Source organism: Sinocyclocheilus anshuiensis, unplaced genomic scaffold (genome assembly GCF_001515605.1).
Source record: "Sinocyclocheilus anshuiensis isolate Anshui unplaced genomic scaffold, SAMN03320099.WGS_v1.1 scaffold164, whole genome shotgun sequence".
Taxonomy (NCBI): domain Eukaryota; kingdom Metazoa; phylum Chordata; class Actinopteri; order Cypriniformes; family Cyprinidae; genus Sinocyclocheilus; species Sinocyclocheilus anshuiensis.
The window spans coordinates 157,123-182,538 of NW_015557128.1; the positions used below are offsets into that span (position 1 = coordinate 157,123).

The window sequence follows — 25,416 nt, forward strand, 5'->3', positions numbered from 1 at the left end:
TCTCTCTCTCTCTCTCTCTCTCACTCTCTCTCGCATGCAGTCCCACAAGCAGCAGCATTCATTTCACTCTCAGGTAAAATAAAATAGAGAGATAGAGGAGGTAGGCAGTGAGCTCTACTAGTTGCTGTTAATTCATTCAGCTCTTACTGCGCATGTCAAAATGAATCTTATTTGTGCATGGCAGCATTTCACACCTGCGAGCCCACAGTGTTCACATGTGGAAATGGCCGTTGTGTGCCATATCACTATCGCTGCGATCACTACAATGACTGCGGGGATAACAGTGACGAGACCGGCTGCCTGTTCCGGCCCTGTGACCCCAACACTGAGTTCACCTGCAATAACGGTCGCTGCATTGCACGGGAATACGTCTGCAACGGAATAAACAATTGCTACGACAATGGGACCTCGGATGAGCAGAACTGTGGTAAGTGCATTTGCACGGTTACCAAAACAAGTTGCTAGGTTGTTTGTCAACTATAAACAGCCTACAGTTTATGAGCATTTATATAATACAAAATAGTTTTCATAAATTAATTTTAAGTGATCCATAATGGCTTCTTCTGGGTATAAAATGTAGCTGAGAGGACATGTCAGCCAGAGCACACCAAATGTCAGACCACCAACATCTGCATCCCACGCTCATACCTGTGTGATGGAGATAATGATTGCGGTGACAACAGCGACGAGAGCCCAACGCATTGTGGTGAGTTTCCCCGTCCCACCCTCTCCCTCTGTCCTGGTCGGTCCGGTTCATAAATTCAGCTTTAGTGAGTTCACTACTTTCATGAGTTAAGCTGCTCTTACATCTGTTGCTATGCTGCTATGAATTAATGACTTAAAGGGATAGTTAACCCAAAAATTTAAATTATGTCGTTAATTACTCACCCTCATGTCATTCCAAACCCCTCAGACCTCCGTTTGTCTTCGGAACACAAATTAAGATATTTTCAATGAAATCCGAGAGATTTCTGACCCTGCATAGACAGCAATGCAACTGACATTCAAGGCCCAGAAAGGTAGTCCTCAGTCTGGTCCCCATTGACTTGCATAGTGTTGCATAGTGTCTAAACCTATTAAAAACATTTATGTTCACATAAAATGAAATTAAATTAAATGTGACCCTGGACCACAAAACCAGTCTTAGGTGTCAATTTCTTGAAATTGAGGTTTATACATAAATAAGCTTTCCATTGATGCATGGTTTGTTAGGATATGACAATATTTGGCCGAGATACAACTATTTGAAAATCTGGAATCTGAGGGTGCAAAAAAAAATAAAAAATTGAGAAAGAAAATTGGTTCTTAAAAAAGTTCTTAGCAATGCATATTACTTATCAAAAATTAAGTTTTGATATATTTACAGTAGGAAATTTACAAAATATCTTCATGGAACATGATCTTTACTTAATATCCTAATGATTTTTGGCATAAAAAAAAAATCAATCATTTTGACCCATACAATGTATTTTTGGCGATTGCTACAAATATACCCCAGTGATTTAAGACTGGTTTTGTGCTCCAGGGTCACAAATGATTAGATGAAAACTTCAACTAAATGAAAATTAGAAATGTTATCTTGGCAACTAACTGAAATTGTAACGTGCTGTTAAGGATAAGCACACGGCGAAGGAGTATAATCCAAAACAGAGTCTTTAATAGAGAATTCACAAGGAAACGCTGGAAAACACTGGAGTCAACTAACACTATACAACATTAACCAAAATTAACGCAAGATAAGGAAACTGAGGCAAATACAGGTCTTATATACACTGGGAACATAATCAGGCAGAACAGAAACAGGTGAGGGGCTAATTATTAAATAAGGGAACAAACTAGGGAACTCAGGAGGCAAATAGAGAATCAAATTAATAACCATGGAAATTAATACTGACAGACTAAACTCAGAAATAGAACAAAATCAAACAGAACCCGTGACAGAAATACTTAAAGCACTAAAATTAATAACTGGAAATTAATTAAATTAATTAAAAACTAAAACTAGATCTAAAACTAGAATTTAAATAAATGAAATGTAAATAGTACCATTTAAAAAAACTAATAAAAATTACAAAAGCACATAACAAAATTTTAAAAAAAAAGTATTGATGACTTTTTGATGAAACTAAATTGATGGTGAAATTATTGATCAATAATTTAGATTATTCAATCAATAATTGATCAATATATTATAAAAAAAACTGTAACGGTATTTAAAAATATTAAATGATACTGACATAAAAGGTAGAAAAAAACCATCAAATAAATAAATAAATTAACAGATAAATAAATATGTGATATAATTGTAAGAATGACAAAAATGTAGAATAATAATATTTTAGTTGTTTGTTTCTCCTTTAGAGTGGAAATAGATGAGTAACTGTTTAACAGAAATAATTTCCTGTTGCTTTTTGAGCCAAAGTTTTGCTCAACTTGCCCTTCCTGACATTTCAGTTAAATTAGTGAACCATGTATGTGAGCGGGTCCATCTGGGCCATTTCTGGGTTTTCAGTTTGGTAGAAGTTTGGAGCCCGTTCTCCTTAATGTTTATGACCCATGTCTGCCGTTTGAGGCTGACTGATTGATTTAACCCTCATCTGTTGGTTTATCTCTGACCGAGCTTGTGTTCTTCACTCCTCAGCCACATCTACATGTTCCCAGAATGAGTTTCGCTGTTCGAGTGGACGCTGCATTCCTGGACACTGGTACTGTGATGGTGGTACAGACTGTAATGATGGTTCTGATGAGCCCATTACCTGTAGTAAGTACCACACATAACAATATACAGTTTCAAATAAAAAAAAAATAAATGTACACCAGTATATTTTCTCGAGTTATCTGGTGTTCATTCAGTATATGTTTGTTTGTTTGTTTGTTTGTATAGCACATTTAAAAACAACTCATGCTGACCAAAGTGCTTTCCAATAGAACAACATATAAAACAGAATAACCAGAACTAAGACAGCAAAAACATAAAAACAACATGACAAACACTAAAACACAAGACCATCAAATATGCACCAACTAGCTCACACCAAATGCCCAGGCAAGTAAGTGCCCTCTAAAAAGTGCTTTAAAAATGACCTATTGATGTACAACATCTAATTTCCAATGGCAGGTCATTCCAGAAGCAGGGTGCCACAAACGAAAACGCACGGTCTCCTTTGGACTTTAAGCGGGATTTAGGGACCTTTAATAGGAATTTTAATAGGCTAACCGGCTAACATATGTGAAGACGGTGTAATAGAGCCAATTATTAGGCATTCTGTTTTAGCCTCATTTAACTTAAAAAAATTCTGCGCCATCCATAGCTTAATCTCATGATAACAAGACATCAGATCACCTAACTCATCACGATCACCTGCTTTCAGTGGAAGATAAAGTTGTGCATCATCTGCATAAAAATGTTATGCAACATTGTATTTTCGACAGATAGAACCGAGCGGAAGCATATATAAAGAAAACAAAATGGGCCCCAAAATTTATCCCTGGGGAACCCCACAAAAAGAAGCTGCAGAATCAGAGAAGTAATTGCCCAACTGAACTACAGAACTTCTGTCATTTAAGTAAGAGCAGAACCATTTGAGAGCCTTTCCCCAAATGCCAACCCATTGACTTAATCGATTTAAAAGGATGTTGTGATCAATCGTGTCAAATGCTGCCATAAGGTCAAGGAGAATCAAAATGGCACCCTTTCCTGAGTCGGCAGCGAGCATTAAGTCATTGTGTACTTATGTGTGAAAAAGTTAATTTTGGACCCTGTTTGAACCACCTCACTGGGGAAACTATGAAAACACTGTGATGTGAGGATAAGGCTGTGTTTATCAAGGGAAACCGTTGGCCATGTTTTTGGGTGGTGAGTTAATGATGGGTAGCCTGCCTCACTGGTTACCATGGTGAAGGACTTCATGTCTGGCACAGGCAAATTGGCGGGAAATGATGTCATCCCCCATCCTTCATGTTACGCTCCACTGGTGATGCATGCAGTCAAAAAGTGGAAAGATAAGGCAAACATTGTGTACAAGAAATCGGTTCAGTTGGCAGAAACAGAATTAAAATGTAGTAATTCAGACCAGCATGTCTGTGGTAAAATGCCCTCACAAAAGAACAAAATCACTAAACAAATACGTTTGATTTATAATGTTTAGACCCTTACATCAATAAGGTACAATAAGGTTTTGCTTTATAATTTTGTTTGCATCCATTAATTTAATACATACTTAAAATGAAAAAACAATTGATGTTCCCAAAAAAGTTTTGGGAATAGTGTATTATATTGGATATCATATACTATTGTTCAAAAGCTTGGGGTGAGTAAAATGTTTAAATATTTTTTTAAAAAGTCGCTTTTCCTCACCAAGGCTGCATTTATTTAATCAAATAAATATTTGAAACAGTAATTTATTCCTGTGATGCAAAGCTAAATGTTTAGCATCATTACTCCAGTCTTCAGTGTCACATGATCCTTCAGAAATCATTCTTATATGCTGATTTGCTGCTCAAGAAACTTTTCTTATTATTATCAATGTTAAAAACAGTTGTGCTGCTTCATATTTTTTTGTGGAAACTGTGATACATTGTTTTCTCAGGATTCTTTGATAAGTAGAATGTTTAAAAGAACAGCATTTATTTGAAATGCAAATCTTTTATAACATTATAAATATCTTTTGTCACTTTTGATCAATTTATTGCATCCTTGCCGAATAAAAGTATACATTCTACAAAGTATACATTCTACAAAATTGTAGAATTGCATTGTGTTAGATAATTGGTAGTGAAAATAGGGTTTTCTTTTTTGGTACATCCATTTTTTTAGATCACTTTTTTTTTTTTCAAACTGAATTTGGAATTTCAAACCAAAATGTTTTAAGCAGTTTTTCTTGTAAATATATTTTAATAAGTAATTTATAGGGATTTTTTTAATGCTAAAAAAGCTTTAAAGTCTAATATACCCATATACTGTAGAAATAAACCATATAAATAAAGTATTATAACTACAGCACAAGCAAAATAATTTTTTGGGTGCAATATGATAAACTAGTAAGATAACATAACAATACAAGAAACTACCATAAAAGGAGAAAGATTTGCTCTTCTGAAAGACATTTCAGTGGTATCTGAAGTGTCTGTAACTGTCTGGTGTGTGTCTGTGATGCCAGCGGTCAGTTCGGCCCTCTATTGTGTGTCACATTCCTCCAAAGTGACGTCCAGCAGAAAAGCCCTCACACACACACACACACACACACACACACACCGGCCTTTCCTTTGACAATCGTTGCCCCCTCCTCTCACACACACAGCACCATCCTCTCGCTTTTGTCCCGTTAATCACAGCACCCCTCGGTGCCTTTTGTTCAAGCGGGACACTAGAGAGAGGAATGCTTATTCTCTCCCAGAATTCCTCTGCCTGTGGAATCCAAGCAGCAGCCCAGCCACGTTTCTGGCTGCTCAGGATGGGTTTAATGGTTAAATGGATTACGTAGGCCGCATTTTCCTCAGTTCCCTCTGAGATCTGAGTGAGACATGGCCCTCGGGCAGGTCGCTCTTCTGCTGCTTCTTGATCCGTGGCTCACTGCTGTGTGTTTGATCCCTACAGCCACCACGGTGAGGACCTGCAACTCCGACCAGTTCCGCTGCGATGACGGAAGGTGCATCGCTTCGTCCTGGATCTGCGATGGAGACAATGATTGCGGGGACATGAGCGACGAGGACGAGAGACACAACTGTGGTCAGTATTGCTTGGTCCAAACCCAAATTTGATTCCACCCCCATCACAGGTCTCATTTCATAATGTACGTTTGGTACAATGTGTTACTGAAATATTTGTCCCTTTGAATTTACCACCAAAAGTTTACACACAGAACATCAGCAGATGCAATGCAAGAAACGCAATGTTTGAGAAACTCATTATATATATATATATATATATATATATATATATATACATACATACATACAGTCAAACCAAAAATTATACAGACACCAGATATAATTTTTTATATTTTTTACTAGTGGGTGCAGGACACTATAGTTAATTTATGTGTGTGATAGCAAAATAAAGTAAACTGTGACATATTATACCCCAAAATCTTCATAAAGTGGACTACCAGTAAAATTTATAAAAATTTGGGACCAAAAATTATTCAGACACTTTGACCTGACCATGTTTTGCTTAAGTGTTATCTGACATTATCAATATGAATTTGTTCTGTCACAGTTTAACAGTTTAACATAGTTCTTGTAATATTTTATTACCATTTTCTAAACTATAGCGAATAAACTGTGATGATGTGTTAAATGTTGAAGGTGTCTGAATAAATTTTGGTTTGACTGCATATACACACACACACACACACACACACAGTATATATATGTACAGCCCCACACACACACATATATATACATAGAGAGAGAGTGAGAGAGTGCAATTTATTGTTTTAATTTGAATGATTTTTACTTATTTAGTTTTTCATCCGATATTTATCATATTACTGTTAAGAAAAATATTTTTATTTTAGTTTTAGTTTACAATAATTCTGCTCTGACGTCTGAACCGAAATTTCTAGTGTTAAACTGCTCACACAACTTGTTTCATGTTTCATACTTGACTTTTTGGCTATATTTAGTCTTGTATCACCTCTCTTCTCTAGTCCTTCCTCTCTGCATCGCTTCTCCTCCTCTCCCTCAGTCCATCAGTGAGGTAGTGTTGGTGGTTGGGTGTGGGATCTCTGTGTAAGGAGTCTGCATTCCTAATTTCTCCTGCCTCACCTCACTCACTGCTTTGTGCATGTGTTTAGCTGACTGCTCTCGCTGGATCAGCTCTCAGACTCTCTCTGTTCTCTCCAGAGGTTGCTCTTTCATAGCTGATCAGTAACGTAATGGAGCTCTCATTTGAACCATCACCTTCTTTATCTCCAAATTTAATTCCATAGGAGAAATCAAAATAGATACAAATTAGGTAATTGTTGACATACAGTAAGAGTGTAGAGCTGTAAATGGAATGTGGATAGCATAGTTTAGATAATGAGAAAATATTGATATATTTATATTAAGATTTGACTTACTTTTGTTTTCACTAAACATCGGCATTAACATGTTGCTCAACAACATTGCATGAAAATATTTGTTATTAATATAATTAATATATATATATATATACATATATAATGAATGTTTAATATTTTATTAAATAATGAAAGTTATTATTTTATGTTACCTACATGAAAAATATTATTAATATGATTGATATAGTCTACATTACTCTCACTTCTTTGGCTGTCTTGGACAAACTTTTCACTGATTAATTGTTAAATAATGTATATTTAGTATTTGAAATGTTTAATATGAAAATTATTTATTATTAATAATACTTATTAATTTGTTTATGTAGTCTACATATAAAATATGATTTAATATATTCTACATTACTTTCACTTTTTGGACAAACTATTTCACAAAACCATTATAGTATTGTCTTCTACATGAAGGATGCACTAGAATCTGGTCAAAACAAGTTGTTACCAAAATGTATAATTTTTGATTCTGTCCTCTTGTTTTGTCTCACACACGCACGCAGCAAACCGCACCTGCTCTCCTCAGGAGTTCACCTGTATAAATAACAGGCCTCCTCAGAGGAAGTGTATCCCACGGGACTGGGTGTGTGACGGAGACGCAGACTGTTCGGACGCGTACGATGAGCACCAGAACTGCACTCGCAGATCCTGCTCCGCCAACGAGTTCACCTGCAACAACGGCCTCTGCATCCGTAACTCCTACAGGTTAGAATCACATCTAAATCAAAAAAGGTTGCAGATGCATTGCAAGAGATGGAATAGATTGACAGATATTGTTTTTTATGTCTGATACCAATTTTTTTGTTTGTGTTTGGTAACTGATATGCAGAACCGATTTTTAAATATTGTGTTATTTTTTGTACGTCGTAATAAAGTACAAAGAGATAAACATTGTGAATTATTTGTATTATTATCAGTAACATTAATAATTTATTATTATTATTATTATTAATAATTATAAACATAGAAAATGCATTGTATTATTTCAATTGTAATTTAAAAAATTTTTTTTTACTTATTTTAATATTTATTATTTATGAAATAGGGTGAAATTCAATAATAATAATAATAATAATAATAAATGCATTACATTGTGCATTGTATATATTGTATAATGCATTGTATTAAATGTAATTCATTTTTATTTTAATAATAATTTTAATCATTTAATCATTTTGATTTATTTTCATGTATTATTTTATTTTTTATTTATGAAAGAGGGTGAAATTCGATAATAATAATAATATAAATGCATTGTTTTATTTTAATTGTAATTAATATTTATTTTAGTTTATTTTGATTTATTATTTCTATTTTGATTTGTGAAAGACAGCACTCTTTTTTTATATGTTCATAGCTTTATGAATTAAATTCTAAATTAGTTTGCAGCGTTTATACAAAACTTTGTTTTGGTGATTGATTCCAGTGAAAAAGAGCAATTTCTCCCATAATTCCCTGCTGTGTGTGTTGTGTCTGTAAGGTGTGACCGTCGTAATGATTGTGGAGACAGCAGTGATGAGCAGGGCTGCACCTATCAGCCGTGCCAACAGCATCAGTTCACCTGTCAGAACGGCCGCTGCGTCTCGCGCGATTTCGTCTGTGACGGGGACAACGACTGCGGGGATGAATCTGATGAGCTGGATCACCTGTGCAGGACTCCAGCGCCCACCTGCCCTCCCGGAAACTTCCGGTGTGACAACGGAAACTGCATACCTCTCAGCGAGGTGTGTGACAGGAATGACGACTGCAACGACAACAGTGATGAGAAAGGCTGTGGTAAGCACTGCGTCATGTGACCACTGATTAGATTTTATTATTTTTTTTGTCTGAGTGATAAATCAGGGTTATTATAGATAACTAAAACTAAAACCATTAAAAAAAAAAAGAAATATAAAATTAAATAAAAAGAATTAAATAAAAAAATTTAAATGAAATAAACTGACTATAAATTAAATATAAAATAAAATTAAAAAAGCAAAAAAATTTTCCCAGTTTTCATTTAGTTTAACTTGATGTACTAAAATAACTGAAATATTAATATAGTATAAAACAAAATACATATTTTTAAACAAAAAAATAACAAAAACAACACAAAAAATACAACAAAATGATAACTATAAACTGTAACTAAAATGAAAATGAAAACAGAATATATAAAAATAAAAAAAATAAAAGCTATAACAGTATCTCAATGATACTAAAATATCACATAAATTGTATTATACATTTAAATATATTATATAACATTAAATATATTATTAACAGCTTTGCAAAATGCATAATTGTCCTGAATGTAAGATGCACAGAAATTCTAAATCATTGTCTGTTTTGTTGTCTCAGGCATCAATGAGTGCACAGACCCGTCCATGCACCACTGCGACCACAACTGCACCGACACGCCCACCAGCTTCATCTGCACCTGTCGCCATGGTTTCCGCCTCATGTCCGACAACAAAACGTGCGACGATGAGGACGAGTGCTCCGTCAGGCCCAGCGTGTGCAGCCAGGTGTGCGAGAACACCATGGGCTCGTACGTGTGCAAGTGTGCTCCAGGCTTCCTCCGCGAACCCGATGGACGCAGCTGCAGGCAAAACAGCAACATCACCCCCTACCTGATCTTTAGCAACCGCTACTATCTGCGCAATCTGTCGACGGACGGCGAGGCCTACTCGCTCATTCTGCAGGGCCTCACCAGCGTGGTGGCGCTGGACTTCGATCGGGTGGACAAACGCTTGTACTGGATCGACGTGAGCCGAAGGGTGTTGGAGCGGATGTTCTTTAACGGGACGGGACGAGAGGTGGTGGTAAACGGGATTTTGCATGGCGAGGGCCTGGCGGTGGACTGGGTCGGGAGGAAGCTGTATTGGGTCGACAGCTTTCTCGACTGCATGAAAGTGTCGGAGCTGGATGGCCGGTTTGTGAGGAAGTTAGCAGAACACTGTGTGGATGCTAATAACACATACTGCTTTGAGAATCCCAGAGCCATCGCTCTGCATCCAAAGCTTGGGTGAGTTTACCAGTGATGGAAGTCATTTTCAGACCCATAAGTTGGTGGGCATTTGCACACTGCACAGTCTAAGCAGTGTCAACTGCATACACTCTCCGAAAAAACGTACAAAAGCTGTCACTGGTGTGGTACCTTTTCAGAAGGTACACTTTTGTAGCTTATTTACCCCTAAAGAGTGCATATAAGTACCTAAAAGGTACATATTAGTACCAAAATGGTACGTTTGTACCTTTTTTAAAGTACTGCCCCAGTGACAGCTTTTGTGGCTTTTTTAATAAATTTGTAGTTGCCAACTGGTGGGTCTGTTCGGATCATGAAAAAAACAATGGTAAATGCAAACAATGAAATATAACCAACTATAAAACCATGTGTAGAATGGGATAGCAGCATGAATTGGCTTAAACGTTTTTAAAAAGGAGGAGAACTCATAGTTGACATCAAAGGCCTCATATTCCAGTCAAATTTTGTAGACTTTTGGCGCAAATTAATTTGTCAGTCGCTAGAAGTGGGAAATTAGACATGCCAAAATGGAAATGAATAAATAAAAGTACACAAATTAATATAATAATAATAATAATTAGTATTATTATTAATAATAAAAGTTGTTTTATTGAAATAAAATATATATAAAAAAAATTTAATATAAAAATATTTACATGTATATATATATATATATATATATATATACAAATAAAAAATTATAATGTAAATTTATATAATTTAATAATTATCTATTAAATTATTATTATTATTCTTAATTTTATTTAAGTTATGTTTGGTATTATAAATCTATAATACTTACAAAAAAAGTGAATTTAGATGTAATCAATTGTGTGCACTACATGGAAACATTTAAAATTAGTTTGAACTTTTCAAATAAATGCTGTTCTTTTGAACTTTCTATTCATCAAAGAATCCCAGGAAAAATATGAAGCGGCACAACTGTTTCCAACAGTGATAATGATAAGAAATGTTTCTTGAGCAGCAAATCAGCTTATTAGAATGATTTCTGAAGGATCATGTGACACTGAAGACTGGAGTAATGATGCTGAAAATTCAGCTTTGCATCACAGGAATAAATTATATTTTAATATATATTGAAATAGAAAACAGTTATTTTAGATTTGTAATAATATTTCACAATATTCCTCTTTTTACTGTATTTTTGATCAAATAAATGCAGAGCAGAATAGACAGTAAAACAGAAAAAAACCTCTTACCGACCCCAAACTTTTGAACAGCACTGTACAGTATGTGACCTTTACATTGTTTTAGCTTCTATTTGTTTAATATCAAATATCCTCTTTGTGCAGATACGTGTACTGGACTGACTGGAGAGACAAAGCCTTCATTGGACGTGTTGGGATGGATGGGAATAACAAGTCGGCCATCATCACTACTAAGATCGAGTGGCCCAACGGTCTGACTATTGACTACACCAATGACAAGCTGTACTGGTCTGATGCTCACCTCAACTACATCGAGTAAGACTACCTCACCTTTACTGTATATCCTGTCAATATTTAATTAGCGCAAATTTAAATATATGTCATAAATGATTATGAAATGTATTAATCACAAATGATCAATATTTGCTGACAAATCCTACAAATTAAGATTTGGTCGTTGCATCACAAGCTGGTTTCCAACTATTTTTTCCCTCCATTTTTAAGATGCTGTTTCAAGGAACTTATAAATTCTGCAAGTTTTTCATTGCAATTTCAAACATGACAAAAAACGTCACTGTTTGATTTTAAGGACATGCTTATTTTACTTTTGTACAAATAATAAAGAATAATTGTAAGGTATTATAAATTAACATTTATTATAATTGCAAACATTGAATGTTTCCTTAAAATTCAAACACTGAGATGTAGCCAATGTTTGAAGTTAAAATAAATATTTATACTACATTTTAATGATTATATATTTAGTTCATTATTATTTGCATTTCATCTTATTTTTTAAAACGTTTGTATGAATAATAAGGAATAATTGTTAGAAAAATTAATATTCATTTTAATTTCAAACATTGAACAACTTTTTTGTTTGATTTTACTTTCACACAAATAACAGAGAATAATCTTTTTACAATATTATGATTTAATATAATTTTTTAATTGCAAACCCTGAATGAATTTCACACATTAAATATGTCATTAAAATCAAGCACTGAAATGTATTAAATTTTTGAAATTTAATTAAATATTCAGAATATTCTTACAGTCATTGTCTATCAATTCTTTGTTGTTTATATGGTTAGTTGCATTTTATTTGCATTTAGCCGTTTTTACATTACATGAATTAAGTATGATATGTCAATTCATTTATCAATTTGATTAAAGTAATCACATTTATCAATATTTGCTGACAAATCCCACAAATGTAGATTTGGTCACTGCATCATTCAAACTGATTTTCAACATTGTTTTTACCATTTTTAAGATGCTGTGCCATGATTAATTATGCAGGTTGTTTTATTGCATTGTTATTTACACAAAATGAACATTAAACATAATTCAAATGGTTCTGTCTCCTCAGATTCTCTGATCTGGACGGGAATCACAGGCACACTGTGTACGACGGCGTCCTGCCGCATCCTTTCGCCATCACAGTGTTCGAGGAAAGCGTGTACTGGACGGACTGGAACACGCGCACGGTGGAGAAGGGCAACAAATACAACGGCTCTGGACGGGAAGCACTCATCAACACCACCCACCGACCGTTTGACATCCACGTGTGCCATCCCTACCGCCAGCCCATAGGTGAGCCCAGGACAGCGTAACCCGAGCGGGACGCTCATTATCTCACGTCAGATCGCTATCACTTCCTTTAAACGTCCACTGAGGCACTTAAGGGTCTCTGCCAATATTTACACAGTCCGACACAATGCCGCCAGTGTCTGCTCGCCTGTCTTTTCTCAGAGACAGGAAACACTAAACTCTTTATCATCGCTGTAATGGCCAGGACAGGTAGTTTAAACCCTTTATCTGTGGCCTTCTTTAGAAAGAGGAGCTACACCTACAGTACATGATGTGGAGCCACATCCTGTTTTTTTGTAAGAGGATATAGTCGAACTCAACTGACTACAAAATGTACTTTGGGCAACAGGTGACGACCCAATTCAGTTCCACATACAAAAGTAAAGAAAGATGTCCTGGAATGTATTTTCATTTCAAATATTAAATAAGGTGTATACATTAAATCAAATACATTTATAGTTTTCTTACAATTATTCTCTATTATGTGTACAAAAGTAAATAAAAATGTTTTTGGAATTAAACATTTGAAATTAAAATAAATATGTGACCCTGGACGACGAAACCAGTCATAAGGGTCAATTTTTTGAAATTGAGATTTATACATCATCTGAAAGCTGCACAAATAAGCTTTCCATTGATGTATGGTTTGTTAGGATAGGACAATATTTGGCCGAGATAGAACTATTAGATTTTTTACAACTAAAAATCGCCTTTAAAGTTGTCCAAATGAAGTTCTTAGCAATGCATATTACTAATCAAAAATTAAGTTTTAATATATTTACAGGAGGAAATTTACAAAAAATTTTCATGGAACATGATCTTTACTTGATATTCTAATGATTTTTGGCATAAAAGAAAAATCAATAATTTTGACCCATACAATGTTTTTTTTTGGCTATTGCTAGAAATATACCCCAGCGACTTAAGACTGCTTTTGTGGTCCAGGGTCACAAATAAATTTATAATATTCTTACAATTAATCCTATGATTATAAGCTTAGTTAATTATTATTTGCATTTATTTTATCATTTGTTTATTTATTATTCTTATTGTGTTTTTATTTTTGATTCTAAGGGCATGTTTACATACAAAAGTGTTGAATAATAGGGGTGATCATGAGATAAATTATAAATATTTTATTATTATTTTAAATAATGTTATTTTATTGCAAACATTGCAAACAATTCAAACATTAAGTCAAATTTAGTGCTCAATTTTAAGGCCATTTTTATTTACTTTTGTACAAATAATAGAAAATAATCATAAGAATTTTTTATATTAATATATTTTCTTTACTGCAAACATTGAATGCATCTCAAACGTTGAATTGATCCTTAAAAGCCAAACACTGAAATGTTTCCAGTGTTTGAAATTAAAATAAATATTCATTTATAATACTCTTAGAATTATTATTCTCTATTATTCATAAATAAGTAAATAAAATGTTCTTAAAATCAAACAATTAAATGTATACATTGTTTGGAATTACAATAAATATTTGTTTATAATATTCTTATTTGTATTCTCTATTATTCATACAAAATTAAATCAAACACTAGAATTTATTTAATGTGTGAAATTACAATTAATTTGTAAAATTCTTAGAATTATTCTTATGATTATGTGTTTAGTTACTCATTATTTGCATTTATTTTAGCATTTGTTTATCTATTATTCTTATTTTTGTTTTTATTTTTATTCTAAGGACTTTTTATACTAATAATAGGTAATAATTGTTAGAAAAACATTGAATACATTTAGATTAATATAGATATAATATAGAACAATATAGAACCATCTTAAAATTAAGTATAAGTATAAATTAAGATTTTTTTTATTGCAAACATTAAAGGATATCAAAAACTGAAATGCACTCAATGTTTGAACTTTAAAGAAATGTTCATAATATTCTTACAGTCATTGTCTATTACTTTTATGGTTACGGTTATGATATGGTTAGTTGCATTTTTCCATGATTCAGGATAGACCTGAAACTCTTTTTTTGTTTGTGAGCCACTGGTATAGTCTCACTCACACTATATCTTTCTCCTGTAGTGACGAATCCCTGCGCGGTCAATAACGGCGGCTGTTCTCACCTTTGCCTCCTGCAAGCTGGAGGTCAGGGTCACACCTGCGAGTGTCCTGATCACTTCCTTACTGTGCAGATAGGGGGCGCTGCACGCTGTCTGCCCATGTGCTCCAGCACGCAGTACAGATGCGCAGACAACGAACGGTTAGTGTCTCCATGCACACGCTTCTTGAGTCAGGCTCTGTTCCAAAAGCCTAGTGAGCTGCCTTGCTGTAGTGCCTACATAGACAGCTGCCTTCTAAGCAAGCAGCCTAACTGAAATGGTACCTTTTATTTGTCTTTTCTTACAGCTGTATCCCTATCTGGTGGAAGTGTGATGGTCAGCGAGACTGCAGAGACGATTCGGATGAACCCTCCACGTGTCCCCTCCGGCACTGCAGACTGGGCCAGTTCCAGTGTAATGACGGAAACTGCAGCAGCCCACACTTCCTGTGCAACTCTAATCAGGACTGTCCCGATGGGTCGGATGAAGACACGGTGCTGTGTGGTATGGAAAAACTAATATCAGCGTCTGCAGTGATGCCGGTGATGTGGCCCAGTAGTTAAAAATCTGGCCATGAAGCTTAAAGGTTGTAGGTTTGAACCCCATAATAAAATCTAGTAATAAACAGCAGTTTTTGCTACATACATTTTTACTAAAACATTGTATCATATGAAGAAACAACATTCAGAGATTTTTGTGATCAATCTTGAGTGTTATTTTAGTATTATGTACTATTATAGTATTTATAAATATTTTGATTTAGCTTGTATTTTTTTTGTATTTATTTTTCTTTTATAAATGTGCTTTTGAAATGTATTTTTAGTCAATATTTTTTTCAGTTAGTTGTTTTTCATGTAATGTTTATATTTTAAATGTTTTCAAAAATGTTATATTTCCTTAAAAATCAAACACAGAAATGTATTCAATGTTTGAAATTATTTATATACCACTATAGTATTTATACATTTTTTGAATTAAGCTTTTATTTTGTATTTTCAGTTTTATATTAATTTTATTTTATTTTTTTCATTTTAATTTAATTTTAGTTTTAGTTACTTTGTTATGTTCTGTCATTTTTTTTTTATATTTGTATACTAATTTAATTTATTTTTATTTCAGCTTTAGTTTTAGAAATTTTAGTACTTCAACTTCAACTTATTTCAGTTAGTTGCCAAGGCAGCATGCATTCATAATTTTCATTTTAGTTTTTCCATGTAATATTTATATTTAATTTTATTTAATTTCAAAACATTTAGTATGTGCTTAAAAATCAAAACATTTTTATTTCAACTTTATTTCAACTAACAAAAAATATTTTTATTAGTTTTACTTTTAATTTTAGTTAACAATAACAGTGCTATTTTGAATAATTATTTTAGTATCATTGAGATACTTTTATAGTTTTTATTAACATTTTGAATCAGTTTTAGTTTTTTTTCAGTATTTTTATATTTTCCATTGTCATTTTCATTTTAAAGTTTTAGTAAATTGGTTGTGTGTTTTTGTCATTTTTAGAAGTTCATATATATATATATATATATATATGTGTGTGTGTGTGTGTGTGTGTGTGTGTGTAAGTTTTAGTTTTAGTTATTTTAGTACATCACGTTAAACCAAACATCACCTTGGCAACTAGCTGAAATAAAAAAGTTTTTATATTTTATTTTATTTCAATAAACGTTAATTTTATTTCAAGTAACAACGATTTTTTTTGAAAAACTTGAAAAACACTGCCATTCTGACATTTGCTTTTGATTGGGCTGTTGCTGTCTTGTGTTCAGAAATGCATCTTCCTCTCTTTCTGTACATCAGCCACCCATCAGTGTGAGTCTCATCAGTGGCAGTGTGCCAATAAGCGCTGCATCTCTGGGGCCTGGCAGTGCGACGGCGAGAACGACTGCGGCGACGGATCCGACGAGGATCCCGCTCACTGCTCCAGCAGGACCTGCAGACCCGGACAGTTCAAGTGCAGGAACGGCCGATGCATCCCGCAGAGCTGGAAATGTGACGTGGACGACGACTGTGGCGACAACTCCGACGAGCCCATCAACGAATGCAGTGAGCTGCTGACTCATTACAGCATTATAATGCATTTGTGTTGTTGTTTAATTAGTTGAAATTAGAGGAAGAAAAAGGTATGCAGTATGAAGTGAAATTAAATCTCTTTTCTCAGTCTTTTTTGTTGTTGTTAGTCATCTGTGTAATGTGGTTTGCAGTGGGTCCGGCGTACAGATGTGACAATCACACAGAGTTTGACTGCAGGACAAACTACCGCTGTGTTCCTCTGTGGGCCGTGTGCAACGGACACAACGACTGCAGGGACAACAGCGACGAACAGAACTGTGGTGAGACATCAATATATCATGATATATATCATGTATAGATTTTTATGTATAAAATGTATATATTTATTAATAAAATAGTAAAGTAATAGTAAAGGTAGTAATGTTAAAATTATTAATAAATCATATTTAAACATTAAAAATTACTATAAAATTATAAAAAATGTATTACATGACTGAAAACACGATTCAGCGTTAGCAGTGCTTGCTTACAACTAAAAAATGTAGATATTTATTAATAAAATAGTAAAGTAATAGTAAAAGTACTAATATTAGAATGATGAAAAAAATTAAAATTACTATACAAAAATTGATTCAACAAAAATGACTCTGTGTGACCATTTTTATTCAGAAACAGATATTAAATATTAATTGTAGATATTAAAATTATTTCAATCCAATTTAATCTAGCTTTCTAATAAACCTGGCATTATATATTATGAATATTGATGGTTCTGAGATGAATTGCTTTGGATAAAAGCGTCTACTAAATGTATAAATGTAAATATAAATTAAAATATAAAATAAAAAATGTTAAAATGATTTGCAGCATTATTATTCAAAACATGACTCAGTGTATCATAAAAATAGTAAAGTAATATTAGAATTAATAATATTAAATAAATTAAAAATGAAAAAGTAAAAATGATTAGAAAAAGAATTATTAATTAAAAAAGGGTATATCATTATAGTGATCCATTTGCTAAAAATCTATTTTTGCCTTATCCGGCTTTTAGTTTTTTGTATATTAACATAAAAAAACATGTTTAAAACAAATTGTAAAATTGGTTAGGAAATTGGGAGTTTTTTAAATTGTCTTTTTTTTATTAAGAATTAAATATAGGCCTATGCAATGCTCACTTTTTAAAATCCAATCAACAACCGATAGAATCAAGTCCCATCCTACGTTTTTTTCTTGTTTGATAAGCCGTTTCACTCAGAAAAACACCAAAACGTTGGACGGAGTTTCCATTTCATGCTGACTTCAACCAAAAATGCCTAAAATAACTAAAATCACATTCAATGATTGAAAAGCTTCCCACATCACCTTTAAATTTCAGTCAAATTCAGTAAGATGAGTCTGTAGTGTTGTAGTGTCAGTGATGTTGTGTGTTTGTCATGATGGATTGAAATCATGAGGAGTTATTGGTCCTCTCACACTCCAGAGCTACATTAGTGAGTGTTAGTTCAGTCTGTCTGTGATGGACGGGCCCTCGGTGACCCTTCCTCCTGTCTGGGGTCACACCACTGATTCATGTGCATGTTGGGTATGTCTGTGTCAGGCACCAGTGTGTGAGCAGCTGTGATTATTGTTTCAGGAAGGATTGAGAGGTTTTTACTCTAATTTTACTGGTCTGTTGTCAGTAATCTGACCGATGTACATTCACACACACACACACACACGTAGCCCCGGTTCTCCCAGGTCTTATCAGCTCCCTCTCGCACCATTAGTGCCATCCTGCACAGAGAGGAGAGAGAGGAGAGATCGCCCTAATCTGACTGTAAGAATGTGCTGCCCGCATCAGGTGGGGCACTGCTGAGTGTGTTTGTTCATCTCCTCCTCTTCCTTCCTTTCCTCTGTCCACCGTAATGTGCATATTTTCTGCCTCATTACCTCCTATCCTCTCATTTTCTCCTCCCTCTTAACTTGTCCTCTTGTCTCATTTCGCTTTGGATAAAAGCGTCTGCTAAATGCATAAATTATTATAAATTAATTAAATTATTATATCTCACCTTTTCTCCTCTCTTCCCATTTTCTCATCTCATCTCATCTCACCTCTCCTCATCTCCTCTCTTTTTAAGTTCTCTTGTTTTTCTTCTCTTCTTGTCTGTTTTTTAACTCTGCATTCTTCATGTAGGGTTTCTGCAGGTCTTAAAAAGTCTTAATTCTCCCTTTCACAAATTAAGGCCTTAAAAAGGTCTTAAATCAGAGCAGAACGTTTTAAATTCATAAAGTAGTGCTGATGAAATTGATGAAGTAGCATTAAAAGTGGCATGCACTGCAAAAAATGAATATCTTCCTTTTTTTCCAGTACAAATACCTAAACATCTTTAAATCAAGATTCATACTTGAGATGCAAAAGGATATGAAGTTATGAGAAATTTAACAAAATTAAGTATGTTTATACTTGAAACAAGAACAAATATCTGCCAATAGGAAACGGAAACTAGTTTTCCCTTTGAAAAGGTGCTTCTTTTTCTGAACAAAATGCTAACATTTTTTTGTTTAATGTTAGCTTTTGTGTTGTGTATTGTGTTTGCAGAGGAGTTGACCTGTGAGCCGGCGGGTGATTTCCGCTGTGATAACCACCAGTGCATCCCCCTGCGCTGGCGCTGCGACGGAGACAATGACTGCGGCGACGGATCTGACGAACACAACTGCAGTGAGTAGCAGCAGTCTGACCTCTCAGGTTCAGTCAGTTCAATATAAAAAGTGCAAGAAGCAAGAGAGAGAGTTCACTAAAAGTCATTATTTACTCCCCCTTGTGTGGTTCAGTCATACAAATTGGATTTTATTAAGAATTTGATCTGTTTCTTTGATCTGAAAGAATTTGAGAATGATATCCTGGATATCCATTTAATGAAAGTGAATGAGGACTTGGGCTGTCAAGCTTCAAAAATGCAATTAAACTCCATATAAATATCATAAATTGTCCATTTAACTTTCATGTAGCTCTCAAATCAGATATGGTGCATTTAGTGCTTGTGGTTTAACGTTGACATGCATACAGGGCAAGAAATTCTGTGAATATTGATTTAAAGTGATAGTTCACCCAAAATAGTGGAGGAGATGATGTGATGGAAGACAAGGTGCAGTGAGGTGTGAAAGGTTGACAAATGGTCTGCGCTGAACCTCTGAGCTGCATGTTGAAAGAATTGCTGATTTTTCAGCACTTTCTCCTCCCTGCAGAAGAGCTGTAGGGGTGGTGAACGCGGGTCACTCCCCTGATGAATTCAGCTATGAACTCACCTCCCAAAAACAGCCTTAAAGAGCAAGCTGCATCTCATCAGATAAACCTCCAGTTCTGTGACACATAATCACCCCCCTCATCTGTGTCAGAGGCTTTTTTTTGTTTTACTGAAACTGTTCAGGTGGTGTGTCGGTTGCATTTTGGCTTTATAAACACTGCGTGAAGCACCTCTGTTCACAAGATGTATTTATGCATTCTGATTATGCTATTTTTTTAGTTGTTGGCTAATGCAGACAAGTGACAGATGCACATCTTTGGACATTGCGCCACATCCTTGCTGAAAAAAACAGCTAGCAAAAACTTGTTTGCTAGTCTTAGCTGGTTTAATCTGGTCTTCCAGCCCGGCTAAACTGATTTTACCTTATTAAGCTAGCCAGCTTGCTGTTTTCCCATCGTCACCAGAAAAAAACACTGCCCAAAACCACTTTAAAACCAGCAAAAGGACCAGCCTGTCTGTGTGAAAATAAAGTGTGCATAATTGTATTGAATGTTCAATGCATTTGTAAAATGAAGATTTGCTGAACATTTCCTCACCCTTAGGCCATCCAAGATGTAGATGAGTTTGTTTCTTCATCAGAACAGATTCGGAGAAATGTAGCATTGCATCACTTGCTCACCAATGGATCCTCTGCAGTGAATGGGTGCCGTCAGAATGAGAGTCCAGACAGCTGATAAAAACATCACAATAATCCACAAGTAATCCACACTGCTCCAGTTCATCAGTTAATGTCTTGTGAAGAGAAAAACTGTGTGGTTATAATAAACAAATCCATCATTAAGACATTTTTAACTTCAAACCGAGTCCTCTATACGTAATATTGGCTCTTTCAGTATAAAAGCCATCTTGTCTGAGTCAGAAGAAAAATATGCACAGATCAAGCTCCGTTTACAAGCGAGAACAGTCCAGAACGGTGGATTTTGATGTTAGAGGGCAACAGGGGATGGACTTTTTCACTGGAGGAAGCGTTATTATGGATTATGGACTCATTTTGATCAGAAGCAGCCATTTAAAGTTAAAAACCTCTTAATGATGAATTTTTTTCTTTAAAAACACTTCACAAGACATTAACTGATGGACTGGAGTGGTGTGGATTATTGTGATGTTTTTATCAGCTGTTTGGACTCTCATTCTGACGGCACCCATTCACTGCAGAGGATTCATTGGTGAGCAAGTGATGTAATGCTACATTTCTCCAAATCTGTTCTGATGAAGAAACAAACTCATCTACATCTTGAATGGCCTGAGTGTGAGTGAATTTTCAGCAAGTTTTCATTGTTATGGAACTAACACCCCTCACTTGTGGTGAAATCACAGTGTCAGAGCCTCTTTGGGCTTATTGCTTTATTTGCTTTGTATGTATGTTCATGTGTGTCTGATTGACACGCTTCTTATGCATCCGCAGCCCCTCGTCCATGCACAGAGAGCGAGTACCGCTGTGACAACCTGCACTGCATTCCTGACCGCTGGGTTTGTGACCATGACAACGACTGCGAGGACAATTCTGACGAGAGAGACTGCGGTGAGTGAAAGAAAAAGAGAGACGGCAGAAAGGAAAGGCCATCAAAAGAGGGATGGAGATAGCCGTGGCACTTGCCACCATGTTCAGCATCATAATACTGTCTTTTTATTACAGATTGGTCCTCAGTGGGTGATATCTCAGTGCAATTGTGTGCCTGGATATCTTGTGAATGACTTACAGGGAGTGTGCATAATTCATTCTCCGTAGTGTATTGAAAGAGATTGGCTTCATTCTTTGTGGATGAATGTGTTTCAGAGCTGCGGACCTGTCACCCGGGTTACTTCCAGTGCAGTAGCGGCCACTGCATCGCTGAGCGCTTCAAATGCGACGGCAATGCTGACTGTCTCGACTTCACTGATGAAAGCTCCTGTCGTGAGTGTGCCATGTTTTTTTTTTTTTTTTATCTATTTAAATTCTGAGATGCTCCTGAAATGTAACCAGAAGATAGCTGTGAGTTATATTGCAGCACCCTCTAGAGTCCAAAAGTGTTGTGCATCCACTGGCATGGAAACTTAAGGAACATCTTGTCCTGGAAAACTCCATTTTGATTAAGGATTATAAGGACAAACATTTATTTTGAATAAAAAATGTAAACCGATAAATTGCTCAGGATCATTTTGAGCAGCGTTCATGTAGTTCAAATAGTATAGCACAGCACTAGCAATGGCAAAGTCACTGAATGTTGAATGCAATGCTAGTCACCTCCCATTTATGTTTATCTTGACTTTGAGCTGTATGTGTGCATATTTCAGCCACACGCTACCCGAACAGCACCTACTGTCCACCCTTCCTGTTTGAGTGCAAGAACCACGTGTGTGTGCAGCAGCATTGGATATGTGACGGAGATAATGACTGCGGGGATAATTCAGATGAAGAACTGCATCTCTGCTGTGAGAATCTATATATCATTCTATCTATCTGTCTGTCTGTCTGGCCTGCATAATAATAGTTTAAATCAGTGGTCACCAACCTTTTTAGGCCCAAGATCCCTGACCTCGGCCTTTATGAAAGACAAGATCTACCTATTGAAGAATTGATAGAAAAAGACATCCAAGATTGTACTTCAAATTTGAGGCCTTTTACTTAGTATTTTAATTAGTGATGCGCCGATCATAGCCGATTCAGAATTCAGATTTTCTTTTCTTTCTTTCTTTTTTTTTTTTTTTACTAGCAAATTGGATTCTGATACTGATACTGATTTTTAAGCAAATTTATTTATTGGCTATTTGCTCTATTCGCAATATAGCGTTTCCTTGTTTACCACTGTAAACAAAGCAGAGATGCACTTTATACGGAGAAGAAAATGCCATTGCCATCGAAACTTTTCTCAAGACAGTTCCCTTCAGTGATACATTAATATAACCCCATAAATGTAATGCATTTTTGTACTTATTTTACTTTTTTTTTTCGTGATCTACTGGGACAGTGATAAAGATCTACGATCGTGATCGACGGGTTGGCGACCACTGGTTTAAATGGTTTAAATATTGCTCAGAGATATAATAATAATTATTGTAATTTAATTTAATTTAATTTTTTTAACATTTCGTTAGAATTATTGCACTTTCATATAAGCACAAATCAAGAGAACATCAACTCCAGTGTTGCCAAGTGTGCGGTTTTCCTGTGAAATTTTTTACACTGTTGCGGTGGGTTGTTTTTTAGTCTACATGTTAAACAATCCTCCTCTCACCCCTGTGAGAAATAGAATGCTACATTATCAGTTGGGCAGGTTTTGTTGCACGGACCTGGCAACCCTGATCAACTCGCAGATTTGGTCACAGAAAACAGCACAAATGACTGAAAGTAAACAGTCTGGTTGTATTACACTTTTATTTGAGCAGAATATCTCAGTTGCTCAGCTCCAACTTAAATGTTTGCCGGTGTTTTCAGCTCATCAGCGGTATATATTGGGGAAGTCGTGGCCTAATGGTTAGAGAGTCGGACTCGTAACCCAAAGGTTGCGGGTTCAAGTCTCGTACCGGCAGGGATTGTAGGTGGGGGGAGTGAATGTACAGCGCTCTCTCCCACCTTCAATACCACGACTGAGGTGCCCTTGAGCAAGGCACCGAACCCTCAACTGCTCCCCGGGCGCCGCAGCATAAATGGCTGCCCACTGCTCCGGGTGTGTGTTCACGGTGTGTGTGTGTGTGTGTTCACTGCTGTGTGTGTGCATTTTGGATGGGTTAAATGCAGAGCACTAATTCCAAGTATGGGTCACCACCATACTTGGCCACATGTCACGTCACTTACACTTACTTATATATATAATGTAGAGAGAGCACATGTGCATGGTTGCCAGGTTGGGATAATTAAGTAAACCACTGGGCAAAACATTTAGAGAAAAGCTCTAATTTAAGATCTATCAATTTATCAATCTACACATCATTATATACATCTTGTATTATCTAAATCATATTGTCTAAATCATCATCTTTGTAAACCTTCTTTTTCTAATATAATTTGTATAATATACATCAGCTAAATAACCTAGTAAAATCCAACTTTTGGCATTTTAGATGTGGAACAAAGTGCACAAACATCATGTTTCTTGTCTCCTCAGTGGACATCTCATGTGATCCTCCGTTCCGTTTCCGCTGTGATAACACCCGCTGCATCTACAGTCACGAGCTCTGCAACTCTATAGATGACTGCGGTGATGGAACCGACGAGAGGCCGGAGCATTGTGAGGAACAGTTAATAGATTGTTAACCATATGTAGTATTTACCTAATTATACCTTTTAAATTCCCTAAATTCTATTGAAACTAGTAAAGCACCCTGTTTTGTGTGAATGGTTCCTCAGGTGTGACTCCCACACATGGGCCCTGCTCTGCAGACGAGTATAAATGTGGGAACGGTCAGTGCATTCCTCTGCAGTACGCCTGCGACGACTATGACGACTGTGAAGACCAGACCGATGAACTCGGCTGCTGTGAGTTTTGTTCATTCACTCACCCACACGTTGTTTATTATTTTCTTTCTTGCATGAACAAAAGTGGATGAAGCTCAAACAAGGACAAAAAGCTTAGATCCTGTTTTCCTGCACGTCTTTGTAACATTTCTTCGTCTGTCTCTGTTAGACTATGGCCATGGGCGCACATGCAGTGAGAATCTGTGTGAGCATAACTGCACGGATTTGTCGACTGGGGGCTTTATTTGCTCCTGTAGAACTGGATATAAACCCAACCCGGAGGACAAGAACACCTGCGATGGTTTGTGAATCATCTGAATACTTTCTTTATTAGAAGACCTCAATATTTACAGTAAAACGGGCTTATAGTGGCACTCCGGAAGCCAATCAGGACAACAGGCACTCCTGTAGGGGCTCCAGCGACTGATCTTCAAACCCAAGTCAAGCCACATTTATCTATAAAGCGCTTTATAAAATACAGATTGTTTCAAAGCAGCTTCACTGAAATAAACAGGAAAATAACACTTGCAAAATTCAGCAATAATAAAAAGACTTTAATTTTAGCTGTAAAGATCACTACAGAAGGCAGTTATCATTATTTAGCTCCGATTAGTTCAAAAACAGTGTCAATGTTTCAAAGTTCAACAATTATGTAAAAAAATAAATTTAGCTATAAGCAGCTCTACAGATACAATAGTACCATTATTTAGCTCAAGTCAGTTCAGTATTATTTTAATATAACTGACATACTATTA

At 35.5% G+C, this 25,416-nt stretch overlaps 1 protein-coding gene across 1 annotated transcript in view; it reads left to right on the top strand.

Annotated features, from left to right (window-relative positions):
• Positions 1-25,416, top strand: part of lrp2a (low density lipoprotein receptor-related protein 2a) — a 105,983-nt gene that overhangs the window by 68,178 nt on the left and 12,389 nt on the right. The window contains exons 45-65 of the mRNA XM_016472964.1: positions 41-73; positions 185-427; positions 581-706; positions 2,642-2,761; positions 5,597-5,728; positions 7,577-7,778; positions 8,554-8,849; positions 9,414-10,080; positions 11,394-11,564; positions 12,622-12,845; positions 14,898-15,075; positions 15,222-15,418; positions 16,727-16,972; positions 17,131-17,259; positions 19,521-19,640; positions 21,632-21,748; positions 22,004-22,120; positions 22,501-22,638; positions 24,312-24,434; positions 24,554-24,682; positions 24,831-24,962. Coding sequence (XP_016328450.1) covers positions 41-73; positions 185-427; positions 581-706; positions 2,642-2,761; positions 5,597-5,728; positions 7,577-7,778; positions 8,554-8,849; positions 9,414-10,080; positions 11,394-11,564; positions 12,622-12,845; positions 14,898-15,075; positions 15,222-15,418; positions 16,727-16,972; positions 17,131-17,259; positions 19,521-19,640; positions 21,632-21,748; positions 22,004-22,120; positions 22,501-22,638; positions 24,312-24,434; positions 24,554-24,682; positions 24,831-24,962 — 3,840 coding nt within the window. The remainder of the gene's footprint in view (positions 1-40; positions 74-184; positions 428-580; positions 707-2,641; positions 2,762-5,596; positions 5,729-7,576; positions 7,779-8,553; positions 8,850-9,413; positions 10,081-11,393; positions 11,565-12,621; positions 12,846-14,897; positions 15,076-15,221; positions 15,419-16,726; positions 16,973-17,130; positions 17,260-19,520; positions 19,641-21,631; positions 21,749-22,003; positions 22,121-22,500; positions 22,639-24,311; positions 24,435-24,553; positions 24,683-24,830; positions 24,963-25,416) is intronic.